Source organism: Pantherophis guttatus, chromosome 3, assembly GCF_059756535.1.
Source record: "Pantherophis guttatus breed Tessera chromosome 3, ASM5975653v1, whole genome shotgun sequence".
Taxonomy (NCBI): Eukaryota; Metazoa; Chordata; class Lepidosauria; order Squamata; family Colubridae; genus Pantherophis; species Pantherophis guttatus.
Window position 1 is genome coordinate 127470697 of NC_142065.1, and position 24352 is coordinate 127495048.

Consider the following 24352-nt stretch of genomic DNA (forward strand, 5'->3'; position numbering starts at 1 on the left):
AGTTTCAAAGCCAAAGAGCCAGCGCTGTTTGAAGATGACTCCATGGTCATGTGGCCGGCATGACTAAATGCCAAAGGTGCATGGAATGCTGTTACCTTCCCACCAAAGGTGGTCCCTGTTTTTCTACTTGCATTTTTTACGTGCTTTTGAACTGCTAGGTTGGCAGAAGCTGAGACAAGTAACAGGAGCTCACCCCATTACATGGCACTAGGGATTTGAACTGCTGAACTGCCGACCTTTCAGTCTATAAGCTCAGTGTCTTAGCCACTGAGCCATCACGTCCCCTAAATAACTCTTACGTTTGTCTTATTTATTCAATTAATTTTGTTCCAAAAGTTTGTCTAGGTGTTCATGAGTAAACATTTGTCTTGTTTTGATGTTCTTTCTGGACAGCAAATGTTTCCTCTTGGCGCAGTTCCCCTGTAAGATCTAATTTATGAAGCTTTTTTCTTATGGTTCACTCACGTACCTTGGTATCAGCAATAGCAAGACTACTATTATAAGTCACATAATAAAAATTGAGTTAGAGACTTCATTCAGCACCTTGTGTTTTGTTCCCAGGTTAAGCAAGTTGGCAATTGTTTAAAATGTCCTCCACTTGTAGATGTAAATAACAGTAGAATAATTGATGTTGAATTGTTTGGCAAGCTCTTTTAAATTCCTTTTCAGACATATAGGCATCTATCATCTCCTTTCTGAAGACCTCAGAGAGCTCTTTAGAGCTAGGTACGGTGATACCACACACTTCAAAACAAAGAGCAAATCAAACTTAATATCTGAGGTTTCAATTACACAGATTCCTACTAGATCCTGTCTGATGATTTTCTAATCATTTGCACCTGATCTTGTGCACCTGATTTTAATCTTAAATATTTGAGGTAATAAGTACAGCTAGGTACTCTCTCTTTTCACATGTGAAATTTGATTTATGTTAATTTACACAATGGATTACAAAATGTAAGTAGTGCATGATAAATTACATCCCCTTTATCAATATTGTTGAAATAAATATCAAATATCTGTAAGGTGATAAGGTCAAACATTTCAATAAGATATTCTTTTTTTTTTTCATGACTGTATATTATTGCACCAGTTCTTGATGAAACTAGGGAAACTAAGGCTAGGGAAAATAGTCCTCTAGACAACTTCTATTTATACCTATATACTTTATTTTTATGGCTTGCCTGGAGTGCACTTGGCTTCATGAGATGGTAAACGTCTCTACTGACTGAAGGTTATAGTACTTCGACTTGCAGGGAATTCCATAATTATTTCAGTTTTTAACCTTAGCTTGCTTACCATTTCTCCCATTCAGATGGGAGAAAGTATATTTCAATCTCATAAAGGAGCCTCTTGATTCAGACCAAAGATTTGTTTCAGAGAAAGTTGAAAACATGTGGTTGCAGAGAGATCTTGGAATTGGTGGTAATCCATAATTATCATCTATACCTTCTACAATAACCAGATATAGTAGTTGATCCATATTTTTTTTGCATGAACTATTTCTATTCTAGGCTTTAAGCACAGCTTTTTTTTGCAGAGGCTCCCTTACTTTATCTTAGACCACAAAGGTATCTATAGAAAATAGCTTTTACTTGGCATCCGAGTGTTCTTGTCCTTCCTGGACAAAAAAAAATGCTTGAAAATGTTTGGTTTATTGTATTTTCCAATGAACCACATGGAAACCAGGTTGCCTGTAAGAGGTTTTCCAGTTAGTAGTATATTAGTTAAAAAGTATTTTGTTGAATGTGTGTATGTTATCTGTTTGTTCTTAATCAGTGTTTATCTTAGATTGTGAATTCAGATAATTACTTTGGTTGATGAGACTTATTGGCATTTTTAAGTGATAACATAAACAGAGGAGTCAACTACACTTCTTAATTTATAATTGCTATGTAATTTTCTTTCAGGTAGCTTGCTTGCAACATTTGTAGTTACAACTGGAATCAAATTATCAGAAGCAATTATTACATATTGCTCAGGATGCCTATTATTTGCCTATTGTGGAAATGGAAAATATATTTTATTGGGTTTTTTTCTCAAAATTAGGCTTTTGCCTAAACTTCTGTAAACAAGAAGAATAATTTAAACAGCATTGTTAAGGCATGAATGGAATTTCACTTCTTAATAATTCCTTAACTGACTCCAAAAGCTTAAACATGTTTAACTAAATTGAGGAAAATTATTGGCAACACATTGAAATTTATGTGTTGTCATGGGTGAGGAATATCGAAGAGAAGAAGACTGATACAAAAATAAATGTTTTGAGGGGATTTTTTGCTAGCATTTTTGGAATACATTTGACAATAGAAATTCTGCTTTGGACTCACATCTTTAGCTGAATTGTAGCAATAATAATGCTAGAAGCAATCATTTGGAAAAGGTATCTGCTGAGCTAGTAGCTCTGGATTACTTACCTGAGAGGAGCAGATAAGGAAAGTCAATTTGCATCCTAAACAAAGATGATAGAAAGTTTGAAATGTGATGAGATGTAGCCCAGTCCTATTTTTAAGCTGACATTTCTCTGTTTTGAAAAATAACCTACAATATTATCAACCCACCAAGACTCTTGCATTTCCTTATCTCTGTATTCTAAAGATGGCATCTAAGAAGTTGTTCAGTTCTATTCTTGTAAACAACATTGTAAGGTGAGCTTCAGGTGAAAGATGGCAACCAACCTTCCTTACTCTAGCTCACAGTTGTCAAACTTGCCACATCATGTGATGTATGGCCATGTTTTCCCCCTTCGTGGAGCTGGGGTAGGCATGGCCTGCACATGATGCTGCCAGTTTGACACGCCTGCTCCTTTTTCACCCCACCCCCTTTTTCAGAAAAATCTGTTGTCTGCTTTTCTACCCCCTCCCTCTTGAAACCTTCCTAGACAACTATTTTTCTTTTGCTTCACAAGTAACACAATACCATGCAGGTTATAAATAAGTACAATAAAATAGTCTAGTAAATGAGTCATGGAGTATAAAGAAGCTGCATATACATAAGTAAAACCTGTCTTATTTGATTCCTGATAGTTCTGTGGATACAGGTAGTTCTTATTTAGCAACTACAATTGGGACTAGCAACTCAGTCACTAAGTGAAAAATCATGTGACAGTGACTGAGCTTATGATTTTCCTTTGCTTTCCTTTGTTTTACAATATTAGAAGGATATGGCCCAAAATAAATGGATGAGGCTAAATAGCGGGGAAGGTTTCTGTAACTCAATTCATAAGGAAGTTGGGTAAAAGGGTAAATCTTATAGGTTTTTTTCTTCCACCCTTGGGAATGCTCAACCCAGTGTTGGGATAATTAGGAAGAAGAGAATTAATGTTGCTGTTGTCATTCATTGGCGAAAAAGAGATTACCAGAGAATAAGCAGATACACAGTAAGGAATACATCAAAAAGAATGCAGTTAGCATGACCCGTTTGCCTAGGGCTCTGGCAGCTCTGAGCTGGAGCCACTTAATAACTCTGTGATAAGCCATAAACATAAATGTGATGTAACAGCAGTCACAAATCAAAATAACATAATTTTAAAATTGCATGGCATTGACTTTATAAACTTTCCCTAGGCTGCTATGTTTTGGCTTTTTAGTTAAGTTTTCATTCATCTGGAACAAGTAATTGTCTCAAGTGTTTGAAGCTTCAAATTGTACTCAATTCAATAAGGTAATTTCAAAAAGAAAGAAAGAGAATAAAATGGGTATGTTAAAATGGATTTTAAAAAGTGCTTTCAATTTAAGGGTTTAATGTGCAAAGTAATAACTAACCAGTTTATTTTTAATGTATTGTTACTATTGTAGCATTCAACAGTGGTTCCTGTTGTCAAGATATAAAAAAAGATTAACAGTTACATTGTCTTTTTTTCTAGAATGTGTTTATTAATTATATTTTGTTTGCTTCTACTATTGATACATTTTACATAACTTAAACAATACCAAAGGAACAAACTTGGAAATGTTGATCTTTTTGTGTTTCTTTCTAGCTTTAATTAAATATATTCGACCTGTATTTGTATCTCGATCGGATCAGGATTCCCGCAGAAAGACTGTTGAGGAAATAAGACGGCGTGCTCAGTCTAATGGCAAATGGCCACAGGTATTGATAAAGCATCTTAATTTAATTGTATTTCTTGCTTGTAAAGAAATAGTATAAATATGCTATTTTTGTTCAACATAATTGCCATCACCATTTAGAATCCCAACAGTGGTTAAGATAAATTTCAGTTTGAATTCAGAATTTTTCATTGCCCTGTTGAATTAGCATTTTCTTACTTCTCTCTTATACATAACTTGATTTAAAGTGGTAAACCTACCTATAAGAACGGAAAAATTGCCTCTTTTTAAATAATATTTAGGAATATTTAATCCATATTTCTATTTCTAAATCTGTTATTTGCCCATGAATGTTTATGAAGCTGTTTCTCTGAATGCTGGCAGGTAAAGGAAATACTGTTTTTGTTTATAGTTTTGATTACATATAGATTTATTACATTATAATAACAAATTTGAAATAATTGACAATTCATTTGAATGAAATTTGTGATTCATTAGCATTCTAGTTCTTTTGTTTAACAGATATCTGAGCTTGAGAATCATGGTTCTCTTTTCTATAGTGGTCGTTCATTTTACTATTTACATGGTACAGTGATTGAAATTTCAGTATAGTATATTACAAATAGTGGTAAGAGAGTTTTCAGGTTATGAAATCAATTTACATTTTTCCTCTGCTTGCATACGGTAGGACATTTGAGCTTTCTTTTCTTGGGCAATTGTGGTACTTTCCTGCAATCATTTTTTAAATATGCATACACATAGTTGTGAGAGATGAATGATCTTTTTATTTTAAAACCTGTATTTTTGCACAGATGCCTCCTTGGTTTATGAATTGTGCTCATCTACTAATCTAGGATTAGCAAAACAGGGGGGGGGGGGAACCACAGGCAGATGAGCAAAGAACATGTGTGCCAGGCATATTGAGCTGACCAGGAAGTCTGAGTTACAGTCCTGTCCCTTTTTTAGATTCCCTTCATCTTCATTCAGCTGCCTTCTTTCCTAGATGTTTCACAGTACATTGTGGGGCTTGTGCTTGGAGATCTTCTTTCTCATGCTTCTTCCGGCTCTATATATCATCCCCAACCACGTTTTCGTCTTCATTTTATTGCCTTAAGTGGATGACAGCCACAGCAGTCTTCACAGTACACAACGTAAGCACTCAGAGGAGAGTTGCTGAGGAGGAGCACTTTTTTCACTGCGTGGCTGTTTTAAAAGAAAGGGAGAGGAAAGAATCTAATAGGAACCATTTTAAGGGCCTCAATTAGCATATGTTTGTTTTTATTTTTATTGGAGCAGAAAAGAATGTGAAGTATCCAGTTGGTGTGGTCAGGTATAGGCTTTAATTGAAAGAATTTTGTGCTGAGTACTTTTTTTTCTTTTTAGAAAGGAAAGAGGGAGAAAATAGAGCAGAAAACCAAGGATCCAGCATGGTGCTAAACAGAAAAGCATTGTCATTGGTTGATATGCTGAAATAAAAAACTAGAAATCCATTAAAAGTGTTGAAGGTCTTTAAAATAGAAATCCATTAAAAGTGTTGAAGGTCTTTAAAATGAATATGATTGTTATATTGGACTCCACTAATTAATACTCTTTGGTTTGATTAATCATTTGACTAATCAGATTTCTCAGTATTTGGAACATAGGACAGTTAAAAGGAAATCTAGGAATGAAGTTTTGATTTGCTTAATAGCTTAATTCTCTGTTATATTACTTTCAAAACCAACATTCTTTATTTGGGCACTATATTATATTCACTAACAAAGCCTAGGCATTAGCTACATCTATTTTCAGAAGACATATAGCTGGCATATTCTCCAATCATAAACTTATCTGAATGTGACATATGAATGTGGTCAGTGTGGCAAGCTGGTACAGTTCTTTGCCAGCGGTATTTGTCAACAGTGCTCATTGAGCCCTTGAAAGCGGGGGCGGGGATTGTCTTATCCAGCTTGTGAAATGAACCAGAATTTGCTGGTCACTGGATAGGTATTCATATACAGGTAGTTCTCGACTTACAACCACAATTGAGGCCAAAATTTCTGTTAAGCGAGACACTTGTTAAGTGAGTTTTGCCCCATTTTGCGACATTTCTTGCCACAGTTGTTAAGTAAATCACTGCAGTTGATAAGTTAGTAACCTGGTTGTTAGCTGAATCTGGTGTCCCCATTAGCTTTGCCTGTCAGAAGCTTGCAAAAGGTGATAACATGACCCCAGGATGCTACAATGGTCATAAGTATGAACCAGTTGCCAAGCATCTGAATTTTAATCACATGATCATGGGGATGCTACAAAGGTTGTAAATGTGAAAAACATCATAAGTCACTTTATTCAGTGCCCTTATAACTTTGAACGGTCACTAAATGAATTGTTCTATTTACCTTTTGTAAAAGAAGGCTATAATAGCCTGTTGTGACTTACTTTGCTGTGTAATTGCAGCACTTTGCTTATGGAATGTGGTCATTGTAGAGCCTAGTAATAAAACATCCATGACTTTTCAAAGGCCTTCCATTTCTGCAATTATAATAAACACTGACCATTTTTGTTTACTATATTGTAAATATAGTGAATATTTGAATGATTTTAGAGCAATAATTGTGTGCTTCAGAAGGGAAAAATCTCAGCATTTATTCATTCCTGAGAAAAGTAAGCTTAGGAAATATGAGTATTTTTTCCCAAGAATTTCCTTACTGATTCATAGAATTATGTCTCTTAATCAACTATCTTTTTCTCTGAATTGAATGAACCAAACAATTTAGCATTTTCGTATGGATTTAGTGATCATTGTATTCCCTTTTTCTCAACATTCTCCAATGTAATATAGGCAGTCCTCAATTTATGACAAACAAATTGCAAGGATGGTTTGGCCATTCCTGGAAGTGAGTTCCCTGAACTGGAAGCAGTATGAGGATTTCCAAACATGGGCTCTGAGGAGATAGATTAGTGGAGTGATGGCGAACTTTTTAGGGTCCGAGTGCCCTGCAACCCAAAACCCACTTATTTATCAGAAAGTGCCAATATGGCAATTTAACCTGAATAATGAGGTTTTGTGAGGAATTTCAAACACTCTTTCACAACTTGACTTCTCCCTGATGGCACTGGATTTCTTTAACAGCACAATTCAGGAATGACGGGAGTGTACTGCAATAGCCTCTGGAGGGCCATCACATCCTCCCTCCCTCCCTCCCTCCCTCCCTCCCTCCCTCCCTCTTCCTCTGATTTCACCATCCTTCCTTTAATCCTGTATATTATGGTTTGTTATTGTTGGTATTTCTTAAAGAATGCTGTGTAGCTTAGAAGCTCTCAGCAAAAATAACAGCAGCTGTTGTTTGTGGCTAAAACTACCCCGGGCTGTTATTTACACACACACACACACCTATTTTTATTCCACTTTTCCTGGGTCCGTGGGAAAGGAGTGGCATTTTTTCCCCATCCCCGTCTTTAATAAATCCTAACCCTAACCCCCCTCACAGCCTTTTAGCTACTATTGTCCTACCTTGCTTCCCTCTCCCCTTAAAACGAGGCTAGGGAAGAAAGCCGGGAGTGGGGAGTGGGAGGGAAGTGGGAGGGAAAAAAGAGACCCAGGCAGATCCCTCTCTGAATAGCCTCCCGGGCAGATTTCAGCTGATTTCCTCTCCAATCCTCCGACTAACAGACCTCCCCCCCCTTTTTTTTTTGGACTCTGGATCGCCGGGCCTTTATTTTCCCCATTTATTGTGGGAAATTGGATTTTTACTGGGTCTTCCTCCCCATCCCACGCCAAAAGGAAAGCCAGCCGGGCTTCTCCTAGAAGCCCATCTAACCTTCCCCTTGCTTCTTTCCCCCTACCCCTCACTCAATCCCACTTCAGGACAGAGGAATGCGCACTGGAAATGCGTGTTGGTACGACGTGGGGTGACTTTCTGATGTTCTGGCGCTCGGTCCGCAACTCTCCATGCTTCTCCAGGCCCAGCTTGCTGATGAGGGGGGGAACAGCCCTGACTCCTCTGCTGCCCCTCCCGGCCCCAGCCATCCTGCCCAGCTTCCTCAAAAGCGCGGCACATTTCAAAGGTGGCAGCTCGCATCTGGAGGTGCCGAACAGTTGGGACAGCTGCGAGAGCCGGGCCAGGCCTCTCCACCATCCTATTCACCAATGGGGTGCTTCTGTTGGCCCATCTACCCCCCTCTGGGCTTTTGTGCTCAGTGCTTGGCTGGGGGAGGGAAACACTAACCCACGCCGCCCCCTTCTTTCTCTTTGCCCTGCCGAGGGAGAAGGAAGGCCAACAAGATTTGCCCTGCCCTCTTTGCTAGTGGCAACAGCAAATGTACCAGTCGGAATGCTGTTGCCGCACAAAGGCAAGTACAGGTCGCTTCGCTCCCACACTAAGGCTCTGCCCATCACTACCGCCATGATAGGGCAACAGCTTTTTCATCCCTCTGCCGCATCAAGGCCACAGGGAGCCTCAGCAGAGGGGTGAAAGAGCCACATGGGTCACATTGTGGCTCCGTGTCATAATGGGCTTCAGGAGGAGGACAGGTCTCCGCTTCCCCCATTGTGAAGTGCACAAGTGAAAAAGTTTATTCAATCAATTCCAACTTCGTGAGATCTTTTTCTTTTGTGAGAAGATGGAATTGAGTGAAACGCAATGGAGAAATGCAATTGGAACTGGGCTGGGGCGACGGCGTGCATGTGTGCCCACCGAGAAGGCTTTGCATGCCACATCTGGCATGCGTGCCATAGGTTCGCCATCATGGAATTAGTGGCTGCTTTCACAGTGTATTTTCTTCTTAAGCTGTAAAGAGCTATCTTCTTAGATAAGAAGGAATGGGTGTATGGAGAGAAAACATTTCATTGTACTTCCTACCTTTTACAATGCCAAAATGAGAGTGCTTATATGGACACTAGACCTCATTCCATGAATTTTTTCAAAGATTACTACTTTCCTTTTACAAATGCCTCAAATAGCAAATTGAAGACTAAATTCTGCATTTGAAACAAGTTTTCTAAAAGGCTGTACCAGCTGCCCAAAAATATTAACCAGACATTTTGATTTTTTTAAAGATAATGATATTCCCAGAAGGAACCTGTACTAATCGATCCTGCCTAATTACATTCAAACCTGGTAAGTATTTTGTACAGCTTTCCTTTAATAGTTTTGGATTTTGAAACATGCAATTCAGTGTTCATTATTGCTTAGTTTCACTTCCTACATTACAGCAAATATGCCCTTTTCTGTTCCTTCCTTTGTGGGAGGAACGACTGAGTATTTTTATAACATTTATACATATGTAAATATTATGCCTTGCAGAATTTAATTGACCAAAAATACTTAGCCTCTTTAAAAAATTCAAATATTCGTAAAACGTTGCAAAACATTATGACTGTTCCCTGGGAAAATGCAACGGTTGTTCTTGATGTATGTGCTTCTGTGTTTACTTACTGCTATGACATTCAATAAAATGTTTTAAAAATACTCAGACTGCATAACTTGTGAAATATGTGGATATATTTGAATTTGAATTTATAATCCAGGTTTTTGTGATTGTGTATTGTCAATAATTGACTGCATTGCATTAATCTTTCCTAATACTACCAATTTCTGGTCCCTTCCCCAATGGCATGACTCAAAGCTCCTAGAGACAGAAAAAGAAAACTAAAATTAAAATTTGGAAACTTCTTAATTAAGGAGAAATGTTTGATTTAATGGATTTCAATAATAGTTTCAATAACTGGATAACATACACATGAAATTAAAAATGTCTTTATATAAACACCCTAAGTCCTCCTTCGTTGAGACTTTGACAGAGGACTTCAAAGAGTTTTGTACTCCTATGGGTAAATTGCTGAATTCTAGAGAAAGGTAAAATGATGAACCAAAATAGGAATGTTAATAATGCAAATCTAGAAGGGTACTAGCAATCTTCCAAAGATGATGTTAATTTTTGCATTGCGGAAACTGAAAAACACATAAAACAGTCTTGATTTGGTCACTTGGGATGTCTTTCTAATTTTCCAATTATACATTTTATTTATAATGCATTTTTCTTCCATCTAATATCTGTTCCATTGAAATTATCAATAATAATGTCAATTACATTCACATAAATATTTGTAAGCCATAAACTTAAAATCTATGTCGAATATCTATATAAAACAGATTTGTTTTCCTTTTTTAAAAAAAAAAAAATTATCATTGGAAAACAAATATAAAAATATGCAATACGCTTCAAATTCAAAGAACATTGAACATAAAATTTGTTATTTCATCTGGTTATTCCATTCTGGAAATATTCTTGGATTGAAATGGCCCTAATTTGAGTCCAAAATGTTTATTTTAGACTGAAATCAGAATTCTTTAAAACTTAAAAGGGCAGAACTACCTGTTTCATCTTGTAAAGTTTATTTTTCAAAATACTATGTATATTCTACTGAACAAGCTTGTAATAGAACTTCTGCTCTGTCCATTCTGGAAAATATATATATCAACATCAAGGAAAAAATGTCTTCAAGAAAAAAAATCCAGTTGCCTTTTGGAGAAAAAGAAGCACTTTTGGGATAACTATGACCTGAGGGACAGAGAATCTTCACAGACATATATCAACATCAAGGGATTATATTGGCAGGAGAATATTGCTGTCAGTAGACAATTTTTTATATTGTCTAGAAAATAAACACTGCTAAAGTATTAGTTAACACAGATACTCCATTCTTCACGCAATCCAAAGTCCAGGCTTAATTAGGCTTAAAACAGAGTTACTGAAATCAGCAGTACTTAAGTTAGATGTAAGTAATTTAATGGTCATTGATTTTAGTGGGTTCTCCTTGGATTTAGATCTATTCAGTTTTCTTTAAAGCCATAATAGCTTAGAGTGAGAGATTGTTGTAATTAAATATGTGTCCCATGCATATTGTAGGAGCGTTTATCCCTGGAGTACCTGTGCAACCAGTGATCTTACGTTATCCAAACAAGCTGGTATGTATTGTACCGATTGTATATATCAATATCTGAAATAATACTGTCTACTAGAGAAAATGTTAAGAAATTATTTGAAAGTATATTCTCAAATCTATTTCTTGAAAAGCAAAAGACCAATACTAGATGACTTGATTTTTTAAAATGTTCTATTGCTAGACAAATACCGTACAGTACAGCATGAACTGGCTTAATTCTTTAGTGTGAGAGAGCAAATCAGGCATTTTCCAAAGTTAACAGTAATAATTTTGGTCATTAATCAATTTCAGTTATAGTTATATAACTATATAATTATAATTCAGTTATAATCATACCATTAAAAACAACGTCTGCCTGCAAAGTTTGAAAATGGTAACTATACATTTAAAAAATAGTGATGCAAAATTGAAAAATTACTGGAAAGCTAAAATCTTTTGGACATGATCAGCTTCATTATAATTAAGATTTAAATGATACTTGTATAATAGTAACATAAAATAGCACTTGATGGTATCTAAACAAACTAATAGCAAACCCTGTAATACATAGGTTAAGAACACCAGTGTGGGTATAAGGTAGCAATTAGATCTCAGTTAATTTTGCATTTGGCTACATAACGTTTAGCTGTATTATATAAGAAAATTACATTCATGGACTTATACCTGCTTATATAGCCAAGCAGCCTAGAAGATAATGGAAAAGGAAGAGCACTTTGAATATCTCTATAAAATAAGTAATGTGGCCAGTGTTTTTTAACCGTGAAGATATTTAGATTTCTACTCATGGCTAGGGAATTCTAAGACTTGAAGTCCACACATCTTAAAGCTGCTAAGGTTGAGAAATATTACAGTAAACAGAGAAAGTGAAGTACTTTCAACTTGCCCAATGTTATAAAAGCACAATCATTCTGAAAAATGATTGTTGTAAGACAACTAAAGGGAACATACTGCAACAACAAGGCAAAGTAAAAACCCTTCTAAGAGAGATTTTTGTAAGAAATAAGTGTAACAAAATATTAGCTTTTATCTGCGATGGGCGATTAGAAGACCTATTCATACCAGTTTAGCACTCTTTCTAAGCAATAGTCTGATTTAGAGAAATCAGATTGGGTAGGGGATAACATTTATTGTACTGGTTAGAAAGAAGTGTTTTGGTATAAGTACAGCTGATATTTTAAGCTCCAAATTAAGGGATGTTCATTTCATTTTCCTAGAACAGCAGTCAAGCGTAGAGCAAACAAAATTTAAAATGGGATTGTAATTTGGGCAGAATTTCTTCACATTTACCTAACCTGAGTAGAAAAAAATGGGTGGGGGAATGTTTCCAGTAGTAATCAGAATTGTAGATGGGTAGGATGCCTTTGAATGGACTAGGCAAGGTGTCTTCTTCCATATCTCTCTGGCTAACTCTTCAGTTTCATTTTCTTATTGAGCACTTTATTTCATTTGTGCTGTTGACATCCACTTTCCACTCTTATCTCTCAATTTCTTTCTTACTTCCCCTCCTCTAATCCTCTGCTAGCCCAGTCAACATTTTGGCTTTAAATTGTGGATAATTACATAGCATGAAAAGATTTTTCTTTGAAATATTCATTCCACCCTGGGAAGGAAGGCCCAATAAGAACATAGGAACAGTGATTGAATTAACCTATATTATGCTAGCACCATACACCAGTGCTGCCAGTCTCCCACAGTGGAAAGAAATATTTCGGATTAAAATAGCCCATGACAGCAGAATCAATCCGGTCAGTACAATTTTCTGTTAGATAATATGCTGACATGCCATTACTGTCTGTGGCATTTTTTGAGGGTCTTCCATTCCTTTGGTCCTGGACTTGTGCCCCACATTTCTTGGAATAGATATCCATTGTAACGCTTCATTATTTTATCTGTCTTGAAGTCTTATTTCTGAGAGTATAGATTAAATTTTTATTTCTAATACTTCTACTTGTAATATTTCTAATAAAAATGTTATTTGTGGAAGACATAAAATTAGCATGTAAAGTTTGACACCTGGCTTTATATTTCTAATTACAAAAAAATCATTTTCAAAATCTTTGAAATGATACTGTGATGAATGTATCATATCTATCTACTGTTAAATGGATGCTTCTTTTTCTGATGAAACCTGTTACTATGTTGAGAGTAGGGCAACAAGAAGCTGTGACACCTATATTTAAAAGAATTATTTTGTTTATAGGATACAATTACATGGACATGGCAAGGCCCAGGAGCGTAAGTCAGTGACGTACTATTTGACTTATTTATTACTCTTAAGATTTAGGGTGACATTCAGCCTCCAAATTATTTTTTGCTCATGTAAATGGCAGTGACTTAATATTTCTCAAATAAAAACTGACAATTGGGACCCAAACTGATCTGATTATTCTGAGGATTGTTAATGTTGTTTGGGGCGTGTTCTCTATGAAACAACTTTTAAAACAAATAGAATGCATTGTTAATACCTGTAGGATTGTGTATGAAATGAAAAATGTGTTTTGTTTTAACCTCAGAGCAAACAGTGCAACTTGAAAATCTTATCCCAATTTCCTGAACTGGCTATATTACATTGAAATATTTCAAATATCCCAACCATACGAAAAAAGGGAGCTTGGAATATGATCCTTGCTCCCTCATTTCTTATTCTAAAGTTGCAAACGGGGGAGGAGAGTGATATTCAGTACTGACTGCTATTTGCTACACAGTTTTCATTAGAATTGGCTGTGGTGATATTTTTAAAGAAGGGTCACTAATGCTGTTTGAGTCTGGAAGTTGAAAATACAAAGCTACTACATGAGCTTTATGCATCTCTGTGTGAAAGGCTCTCTATAAAGTGTATATAGCCTACCAACCAGCATAGCAGAGATAGTAATATTAGTATGCATCCAGCTGAAATAATTAATTTCTCCTTAAAGGCAGGTACATGGTACAAAGGTTGAAGGAGTTTAAGGAGAGATGTTCTTACCTTTAATGGGAGAATTTTTAAAAATTTAATTTTAATTTTTAATTTAGAACTAAAATGAAAGCACAATACTAGAATGGAATTCAGGGGAATAGACAAGATTGCCTAAGTTAGATATTAGTATATACTTTTCCGCAAAGCTGCAGTAGCAGTCTATTTCAGTCATAATAAATTATTTGTAGTAATTTTCTCTCCAGCAGCAGAACAGAATCCAACATGGCTTTTCACATGCTAAACCATGTGGTTTCTCTAGTATGCCAGCTCATGATACACCTCTAGCTACAAATCGTTAGCCTAAACCAATAGCATTAGGTGCATGACAGTGCCGATTGGTGCATTTGCTAGGTAGAAAAAAAGTAACCTAATAATGAGTCACAAAATGTTTCAATCACGAGACATAAAAGAGCCCATTTGAAAAGTCCTGAGTTTTGTTTCGAGAATAGACAAAACAAAAACATTGGAACACTAGTTGTTTCAAGCTCAAAAATGTTAATGTTAACAACAGAACTGATCATAGTATATGAACTTGTCAAATGACAAGATTCTTTTCATCTTAAGTGAAGTGTGCAAACTAGCGTTTGCATTTCCTGCATCGGAAGAGGAGAACACATCTTTCTCCTTCTGTCTTGGCCACTTTTTACAGAGACACGATTGAGAGCATTTTAACAAACTTCATTATTGTTTGGTTTGGTGGCAGCAGTGCCTTAGATAGAAGGTCCATACAGAGAGTGATAAGGACAGCTGAGGAGATTATAGGAAGCTCGCTTCCTGTTATTCAAATACTGATTATAAGCACTATGTGCTTAGAGCTCGAAGTATTGTTAGAGACCCCACACACCCACTTCACGGTCTTGTTTCTGTTGCTTCCCTCTGGGAAGAGATTTTGTACCCGTAGTAGCCGGACTACTAAATTCTGTAACAGCATTGTTCCTTATGCCACCCACCTTGTAAATTTGCAAGATTCTTTTCTTTTCTTTTTTGCCATGTATATGTATACATTCAAACTAGACTGATGTTTCTCTGTGTCATATATATGTGGTTATGCGGGTATATCATAATGATTATCTTTTGAGAGCTGAATATAACAAAATTTCATTTTAATGTATGCTTATTAGTGTATATTTAAAGTGGCATTAAAGTTTTAATCTATTCTTCTATTCTTAAGGTTGACGATTCTGTGGCTTACCCTATGTCAGTTTCATAATTTTGTAGAAATAGAGGTAAGTATAATAACACAAGTATAGTTAATCTGCACTTTTACTGCGTAGATATTGGAAGAGAGAAATAAAAAAACACAACTCCCTTTTAGTGATGATCTTTCTGTGTTTATGTGCAGTAGAACATAATAATGGAGATGTATGACTTTTTTTTTCATAATAAGTATTTTTACTCAACTTCAAAGGAGCAGTTAAACCAACCCAAATAATCAGATATAAAGCTGATCTATGGATGGGGCAGGCAACTGAAGAGTTTTGTTTTGCAGAGATGAATTCCTACTTAATAAAGTTAACACTATTTTAGCTAAGCCAAGCTTTACATTTAACATTTGGCTTTCTTCTATCAGACTTTCCTGAGACATGTATCTTCTTCAATATCCTATAGAGTTATTTTCAAGGAATATTTCCTTTCATGAAAATCAAACAAATAATTTTTCTATCAAAATATAAAGCAGCACATCTCTGTTTATTAATACACTCTTACTTCAATACAGTACAAATTTATTGATAGTAATGATACCTAGCTTTTACTGATCTGTATTGAAAGTACAAGAGGGAATGAGATCCTTAACAGGATCTAAATACTAATTGTTCATATCTGTTTAGCATGTAATTTCATTAATAACATTAAAATATAACACATTGAAACATGGTCATATATATTATAAATCAACATACTTCCCATGCTAATGGAATCTAAACCATATTCTTGGTAAAACTATGTACCGTATTTTCCGGCGTATAAGACGACTTTTTAACACATGAAAATCTTCTCAAAAGTCGGGGGTCGTCTTATACGCCGGGTGTAGTTCTCCTGTAACCAGGCAGACCAGCCCGAAAGGCTCTGACGAGCCTTAAATGGCTCTGGTGATCCCAGCTCTGGCGATCCTAGCTCTGACAATCCCAGCTGAGTTCCCTGCAACTCAGCTGGGATCGCCAGAAACCACGTGAAAGGAAAAAAGTTTTTTCCCTTTTACTCTGTGGATCCCAGCTCTGACGATCCCAGCTGAGTTCCCTGCAACTCAGCTGGGATCGCCAGAAACCACGTAAAAGGGAAAAAGTTTTTTACCTTTTACTCTGAGGATCCCAGCTCTGAGGATCCCAGCTGAGTTCCCTGCAACTCAGCTGGGATCGCCAGAAACCACGTAAAAGGGAAAAAGTTTTTTACCTTTTACTCTGAGGATCCCAGCTGAGGTTCCCTGCAACTCAGCTGGGATCGCCAGAGCCATGTAAAAGGGAAAAAGTTTTCCCCCTCCAGCTTGCTTACCTCAGCTGCTAGTCGCAACGCTTGCCTTGCTTTGCTTGCCTGAATCTATTCAGGCAAGCAAGCAACTCCCTGCCTGCAATCAAGCAAGGAGTTAGTTGTGGACTTCAACTCCCAGAATTCCTCAGCCAGCAAAGCAAAGCTGGCTGAGGAATTCTGGGAGTTGAAGTCTACAAGTCTTAAAGTTGCCAAAGTTGGAGACCCCTGTTCTATTGGGTAAGTTTTTTTCCTCTTTGGGAGCTTTAAAAAAAATAGTAAATTGGGGTTTTTTTAGTTGTTCTTTTTTAGACCTAGCCATTTAAAGTTTAGGAAGTTTTAAATTTAGCTTTCATATAAAAATAAAAATAAAATAAAATAAAATAATATTTGTGCAGCTTTCTGAGATTTAGTGTGTTTCTGTAGTGTTTCACTCCAACTACACAAACACACAAAATCTCACAAAGCTGTATGTGGAATTTTGTGTGTGTAAAGTGTGAAAGTTGGTTTTTTGGACTTTTTGTGGCTGTGTGAGGTTCCTGCTTGTTGCAGGGGCCATTTTGGGTCTAGCACAGCTGCTTTTACATTGTGGGTGAGCCAGTTGTGTTGTGTTGTGTGTGTTTAGAGTGTGAAAGTTTTTTGGGGGGGCTTTTTGTGGCTGTGTGAGGTTCCTGCTTGTTACAGGGGCCATTTTGGGTCTAGCACAGCTGCTTTTACATTGTAGGTGAGCCAGTTGATGTTTTTTAATTTTTATTTGGTGTGCATTGGAAGAGGGGCAGTCTTATATGGCGAGTATAGCCCAAACCCTATATTTTAACAGGAAAAGTTGGGGGTCGTCTTATACGCCCAGTCGTCTTATACGCCGGAAAATACGGTATTTGTAATTGAGATTATTGTCTATCTGCAGATAACTTTTTTATTAATGTCATTTGGTCATTACACCATTACACATTAGCAATTTCTGAACTTCTTGTGTAGCTATTTCTTAGCATATGCGACAATTTAGACTGATAGTAAGGTAGTGGGTAGACACAATATTCTTTTGTGTCTCCAATGTATTTGCAAACATTGTTCACTCGAGTTATTTCAGATGTCTATTATATTTTGAATCCAAGATAGTAAGCAAAAAAATCTCTATTGTAATTTTTAAAGAATATTGTTAAGGAAATTACTTTGAATTACTTCAAATTTGTCTCTACATTTTGAGTTGATATTGGAAAGGCAACTGAAGCAATCATTTAGCTAATTCTGATAAGTAAACTATTTGGAGGAGGACAAGATGTTTAAAAGAATGAGGCCAGCAAATGTTTGATACTTACATAATCTTTCTGGCTGACAAGAGGAGGCTGCTGGGGAAATGAGTTTTATAATGGCTTATTTTTTAAAAAAAACACTGTTCCATCCTTTCCGAAGTAATATTTTTGAGACCATTATCAAAGGAGCCCTCTTGAATGCTACTACTCAGCTAATTTTCTCAACATTGTTTATAAATAAGATCTTAGAAGGAGTAGTGAAAATAGTGGCTTTCTTGATTATGATGATTTTGGATGAAGTTTATTTTTGTATTAAATTTGTATTATTTGTATTAAATTTCTATACCGCCCTTCTCCCGAAGGACTCAGGGCGATGAACAGCCACAAGATAAAACACATAAATACAAAAATTTAAAATAAAGTAAAAATGAATTAAATAATTTGGCTGAATTTAAAATACCCCATAATTTAAAACAAATTAAAATTTACATTTAAAAAGGGGAGAAGATTTAGGCCAGGCCAGCTTGATGAAATAAAAAAGTCTTAAGCACGCGACGGAAGGTGCGCAGATCCGGGATCCTCCGTATCTCCGGGGGGAGCTCGTTCCAGATCGTAGGTGCCCCCACAGAGAAGGCTCTCCCCCTAGGGGCCGCCAGTCAACATTATTTGGACGACGGCACCCGGAGGAGCCCCTCTCTATGGGAGTGTACTGGCCAGTGGGAGACTATTGGTGGTAGCAGGCGGTCCCGTAGATAACCAGGTCCTAAGCCATGGAGCGCTTTAAAGGTGATAACCAGAACCTTGAAGCGCACTCGGAAGACCACTGGGAGCCAGTGCAGCTTGCTCAGGAGAGGTGTTACATGGGAACTCCACGTTGCTCCCATAACCACCCACGCAGCCGCACTCTGCGCCAGTTGGAGCCTCCGAGTGCACCTCAAGGGGAGCCCCATGTAGAGAGCGTTACAATAGTCCAGACAAGAGGTGACAAGGGCATGAGTGACTGTGTTGAGAGTCCCGATCTAGAAAGGGACGCAACTGGCGGATCAGCCGAACCTGATGAAAAATCCTCCCGGTCACGGCCGTCAAGTGCTCTTCTAAAGACAGCCGTGAATCCAGGAGAACGCCCATGTTGCGAGCCCTTTCCGTGGGGGCCAATGATTTGCCCCCAATAGTCAGCTGACTATATCGACTTTATCATGTGAAAGCTTTCCAATCTAAGTTTAGCTTAAGCAATAATAAAGTAATATTTTGAAATGTTTAACTGATATTGGATTCGAGTCATTATTGTATGATGTCTCTTGTTCTTAGATGCTGTATTTATCTTGAAGGATCAGACAGCTATTATATTCAGAATAACATTGTCCAGTTTTGCGCAGTTACATTTCTTGAGAGGAAAATATCAAGCCAAAGAGATCCATGTCTTAATTACAATATTCACCCTAGGGTTGCCTTTGAAAAGTGATCAAAGGCAACTTTAGCATCTATAAAATTTGGCAGGCAGAAGTTTATTTTACGAACTATTTATGCCCAGTTTTGAATTAACTATTATTAAAAATTAAGCCTAAATTGCCTTGGGCCAAAATACCTGTTGCTCATCTATTGCCATGAGCCTCGCTATCATTTACATGTTTCTTAGAGTTCCTGTTGTATGTTTCCTAGTATATGTCCCATAAAAAGGAATTAAGCTGATGAGTACATGAGAGAATTTTCTGATGTTAAAATAAAATACAATATTTTAACGTCTGATGTGCATGTGTTTTTGGGTTTGTTTTTTTTTTTTTTTTGTCTCTTCTTTTGCTATTGTGTGTTTGGTTTTAAAATGTAAAATACTCAATAAAAATTATTTTTAAAAAAAGAGAGAGAAAGAGAGAGAGTATTTTCTATAGCAGTATCTAACTATGGATTCCCAGGGGGGTATCTATCAACTCTTAACTGGCTGTAGATATGCAGAAATAAATTAATTTGTCAGGGATTTGATAACATGATAATATTGAGTGTGGAGGTTCATTTGTCAGAGTCAGTGTTCTGCTCATAAGAGCTTTGTGTGGTCAATGAGTCTTGTGATGTGGAGGTCATGTCAGGTGAGGGTCACATCATGTGAGGGTCATTGGTAGGTGAAGTGCTAGTTGGAGAGTGATGGGTGGAGGGTGACTGGTCGGAAGCCCATATAAGCAGTAGAACATACTGTACAAATACAGACATCCCCTAAATTCTGCTGAAGATGTTACCTACTCTGGTAACAAAACATGGGGAAACCAACCCACAAGCTCAGAGAACAAACCTCCACCGTGATCCTACAGCTGAGTTAGATATTCACCACTATTGTAAACATGATAATATTACTTTGGCTTACCTTACTTTTAGGAAATGTTTTGGGTTTTTGCCTGTTTTATTACAATGTTTTAATTTTTTGTGTATCTTAAAGTGGTGTACTATACCAAGAGGCAGGAAAGAAATTCATTTCACATCTTGAGTGCTCTTTTAAATAAAAAGGGTTTTCCCAGTTTAAAGGCTTGAATGATGGGGGGAAATGGAATAACTGCAGTGACAGGAAACCTTAATACAAAGGTAGAGACATAATTTGAGCAAAAATAATCATTTGCTTTCTGAAGGGTTACATTTGTTCTTAGAACATGCTAATAGAGGAAATGAAAACCAAATACTTGTCATGCTGATATTTCTTCTCAATGATTATTCAGGCTTCAGGTTGTTAGGTTTTTTTATTCTTGATTTTAAATGCTTGTTCCCATAACATTTCTTTATATTCAAAACACCAATGTTATATTTTTGTGTAATGTGATAATGTCTGTGCATTAAAATTTATTTTCCTGTGTATAGTTCCTACCTGTGTATATACCTTCTGAAGAGGAAAAGAAAAACCCATCTTTATATGCGAACAATGTGAGGCGTGTAATGGCAGAGTGAGTAAACTAAGGTTTCAAATAGTATAATAACCTCATAGTTTCAAACAGTAGCAACATTTTTGCTTATATATGAAATATTGCAAGAAAAATACTTTTTCTGTGCCATGATGTCAGAAGATAGAGGAAAAATATTAGTGGTAGGAAATAATTACTGCTGTGTTTCAAACAAACAAAACCAAATTAGGAACATTGTAGAGTCAACCAAAGACCTAACTAAATATTTGCATGCTTGTAACAGAAAGAGAGGAAATATGGGTAATTATGTTACATTACTAAAATAAAATGGTTGGGAAAAACTGCAGATAAGAGATTATTTCCCCCACAGTGTCAGAGTTCTTGTTAAGGTCCTCTGTCTCATTGACAGTTTATATTTCATGTAAACATCATGTTCAAACTAGAAGCTGAGAAGAAGAAGGCTGATAAAGGAAGTCCAGTAAAAAGAGGTGCTCCTCAAGCACATATCTAGGAGTAAAATGTTTTTATAGTATTAATTCAGATACATTTTACTAGATAATATCATACATGAACAGCAAAACTGTCTAAATACTTGCAGATAAGTTTTTTCAGTAACTGAAATGTCAGAATCTTTAGTCCCTACTGAAGAGAATATATTTTAATAGTCAAGCATGAGATTTTTTTTAGAAATGAAAATTAGCACTGCAAAAAGGTTTCTATTCAAGAAAAAATAGAAACTACATCATGAGCCCTGGTGGTGCAATGATTAGAATGCAGTATTGCAGGCTGACAGAGTTTAATACTGACTGGCTCAAGGTTGACTCAGCCTTCCATCCTTCCAAGTTTGGTAAAATGAGGACCCAGATTGTGGGGGCAATATGCTGACATTGTAAATCGCTCAGAGTGTGCTGTAAGGCACTATGGAATGGTAAATAAGTTAAAGTGCTATTCTTACTGCTATCATGCATGGCTGAAAAAGAGTTCTATGTATTACAGCTACTTTAAAAATTGCTATTCTATATTCTATTTCTATATTCTTTTTGAATCCATTTTGTTAGGGAAATAACAAACATGTCACTTATAGAAAGACCTGTGTGCCTTCTAGAACCTGAGAATATTTTTCTGTCAAATCTCACTTGCAGTGGATTTAGTTTCAATCTGTTAATCCTTATCCATCTGATTATAGTTTCTGAGTACTGACTGAGAATAGATACATCACCCGAGTGTTTGATAAATATAGAAATGAGTATTGTCAGATGCTTCAGGACACTTAACTCCTAACAACCTCTGTGGGTAACTAATATACTTTAAGAAGTAACCAAAATCTTGTAATGGGGAAATGGTTTTACAGTACTCATTGCATAGATTTGCTGGGATCAGAAAATCAAGCTGCCAAATCCTGACTCAAATGTTACATTGGAGTGGTCCCAGTATTGAATCTTGTGGAAATTTACACATGCAAGGTATTGAGGCAGCACCCTGATTAACCATTTCTTGGATCTGATTTGACAAAGAGGACAGAAATTACAAAATAACCAAATATAGCAATCTACTGTGCTGCAGTTATAAATTAAGTTATAAATTAAGGTGAAATTTGGAGATTGCAAGAAATAGATATGTTAAATAGGATATGTTCTAGTCTCTTCAATGCAAATTCAACATAGTATCCTCAAGTCATTACCTCTGCTTCAATTTTTACCTTCCACTTCTAATATCTGAAAGGTTTGTAAAACAAGAAAACTTCTCTCAGTTGTACTACCATGCCATGATTGAACTTTTGAACTATGCATCAAATTGATGCTTCCTGTAACTGTGTGAGTATATATGTATATGTGTACATATTTTTGTGTATTTAAGGGCTTTAGGAATTTCAGTAACAGACTATACTTTTGAAGATTGCCAGCTGGCTTTGGCCGAAGGACAACTCCACCTCCCATCAGATACCTGTCTCTTAGAATTTGCAAAACTTGTAAGAAATCTTGGGTAAGTAAATTATCAATGCATAATAATATACAACTGTTTTTAGCAAACAAAAAAAAAAGGCTTTGTAACTGTTCAAAATTGTGTGACAAACTGATTATAAAATGCATGCCATTGCTTTTCCAGTTCTTCAGGTAACTTTTGGTTCAGACAGAAAGGAAAGACCAGCCTTATTTCCTTCATGCTTTTAGATGCAAAGAAAATAAGTGATTTGAGGTGTGATCTGAAAAAAAGTGGCAGATTTAGTTTATCTTTACAGAGATTTTATATGGCTGTATAGATATACATCACTTACTATAAACATAAGAATTTATGTTGGAAAAAATTATTTTCTCTGCTAAAAGTATTTAAAGTATTTTACAAAGTGAGAGGGTTTTTTTTTTTTGTTTGTTTGTTTGTTTTTTGTGGATAGCCAAAGTCTTTATTCAGATACAATTCAAGAAACAGAATTTGTAAAACGCTTCTATTGAGAACAAAAATATGTAAGGGCATATTGCAGGAAGAAAAGAATGTGCAGCCTTGATCTGGTATTTTGCAATATACATTGCAAAATAAAATGAGAAACAAAAATTGCTCAGTTGAAAAAAAATGTTAACTGAAATCAAGGTTTTTTTTTCCTAATCGGTTTCAATTGAAACTAAATTTTCAATTTTTATGGATTTTTGGGTTAGTGTAAGAAATAGAGAGGAGTTCTCTCTCTCTTTCTCTCTTTCCCTCTCTCTCTCTCTCTCTCTCTCTTTGCTTAAATGATTATTGTCAAAAGGTAATACTTTGTTTTCCTTACCATTCTAAGGTTAAAGCCAGAAAAACTTGAAAAAGAACTTGATGCATACTCAGAAAGAGCTAGGAAACTGAAAAACAAAAAAGTCACTCTCAAGGAATTTGCAGAGTATTTGAAAATCCAAGTTTCAGATATGTTAGAAAATATGTTTGCACTTTTTGAAGAGGTAAGAATTCATTATCACCAGAAATATAACACGAAAGTTATTGTACAGTAGAAAATGTTACTGTGGGTAAAATCCACTTGTGTCCATGTGCCAAAAGAATGGGAAGGAGTGGTGTCACACAAGTTGCTGGAGGAGGAAATGCTTTGTCACTACACAAAAAAGCAATTTGTCACTCGTGATCATTTTATCCACACCCTGGAAGCTATGCTAATTTTTCCAGTGTTCACCTGATCAGCAATCAGTTCATTAATAGAGAACATGTTTATTGTTACTAACAGCAGTTAGAAATAACCATCTTCTTTCTTCAATGGCAAGATTGAAATCTCTTCCTCCCCTTCCCCCGATCTGTATATGATTTAGTCAATGAGTGATAATGAATGTACAGATAGCAATAGCACTTAGACTTATATGCCACTTCACTGTGCTTTTACAGCCCTCTCTAAGCAGTTTACAGAGTCAGCATATTGCCCCCAACAATCTGGGTCCTCGGAAGGATGGAACACTGAGTCAACCTGGAGCCTAGTGAGATTCGATCTGCCAAATTGCACGCAGCCGGCAGTCTGCAGAACTAGCCTGCAGTACTGCATTCTAACCACTGCACCACCACAGCTCTTACTGCATTCTAACCACTGCGTCACGCAGATGGTCCTTGACTTACTGACCACAATGGCGGCTAGGATTCTGATCATGAGCTGTTGGATTTGTAAGTCTAGATTTTACAACCAATTTTTATGATTGGCTCATAAAGCAAGATATCAAGATTGTTAAGTGAACTACCTGGTCATTAAGTGAATCCAACACACAAGGGCATTTTTTGCCGGAAAACAGCAAAATCATTGCAAATCACTGCAGCCAGTTATGAATAACCAAACACCTGAAATACAATTGGGTAAACAT

The 24352-nt window shown here is 36.4% G+C and overlaps 1 protein-coding gene across 1 annotated transcript in view; it reads left to right on the top strand.

The window, feature by feature from the left end:
- Positions 1-24352, top strand: part of LPCAT1 (lysophosphatidylcholine acyltransferase 1) — a 48348-nt gene that overhangs the window by 17944 nt on the left and 6052 nt on the right. The window contains exons 4-11 of the mRNA XM_034411815.3: positions 3980-4092; positions 9088-9148; positions 10941-10999; positions 13178-13212; positions 15105-15159; positions 20488-20570; positions 22386-22511; positions 23302-23455. Coding sequence (XP_034267706.1) covers positions 3980-4092; positions 9088-9148; positions 10941-10999; positions 13178-13212; positions 15105-15159; positions 20488-20570; positions 22386-22511; positions 23302-23455 — 686 coding nt within the window. The remainder of the gene's footprint in view (positions 1-3979; positions 4093-9087; positions 9149-10940; positions 11000-13177; positions 13213-15104; positions 15160-20487; positions 20571-22385; positions 22512-23301; positions 23456-24352) is intronic.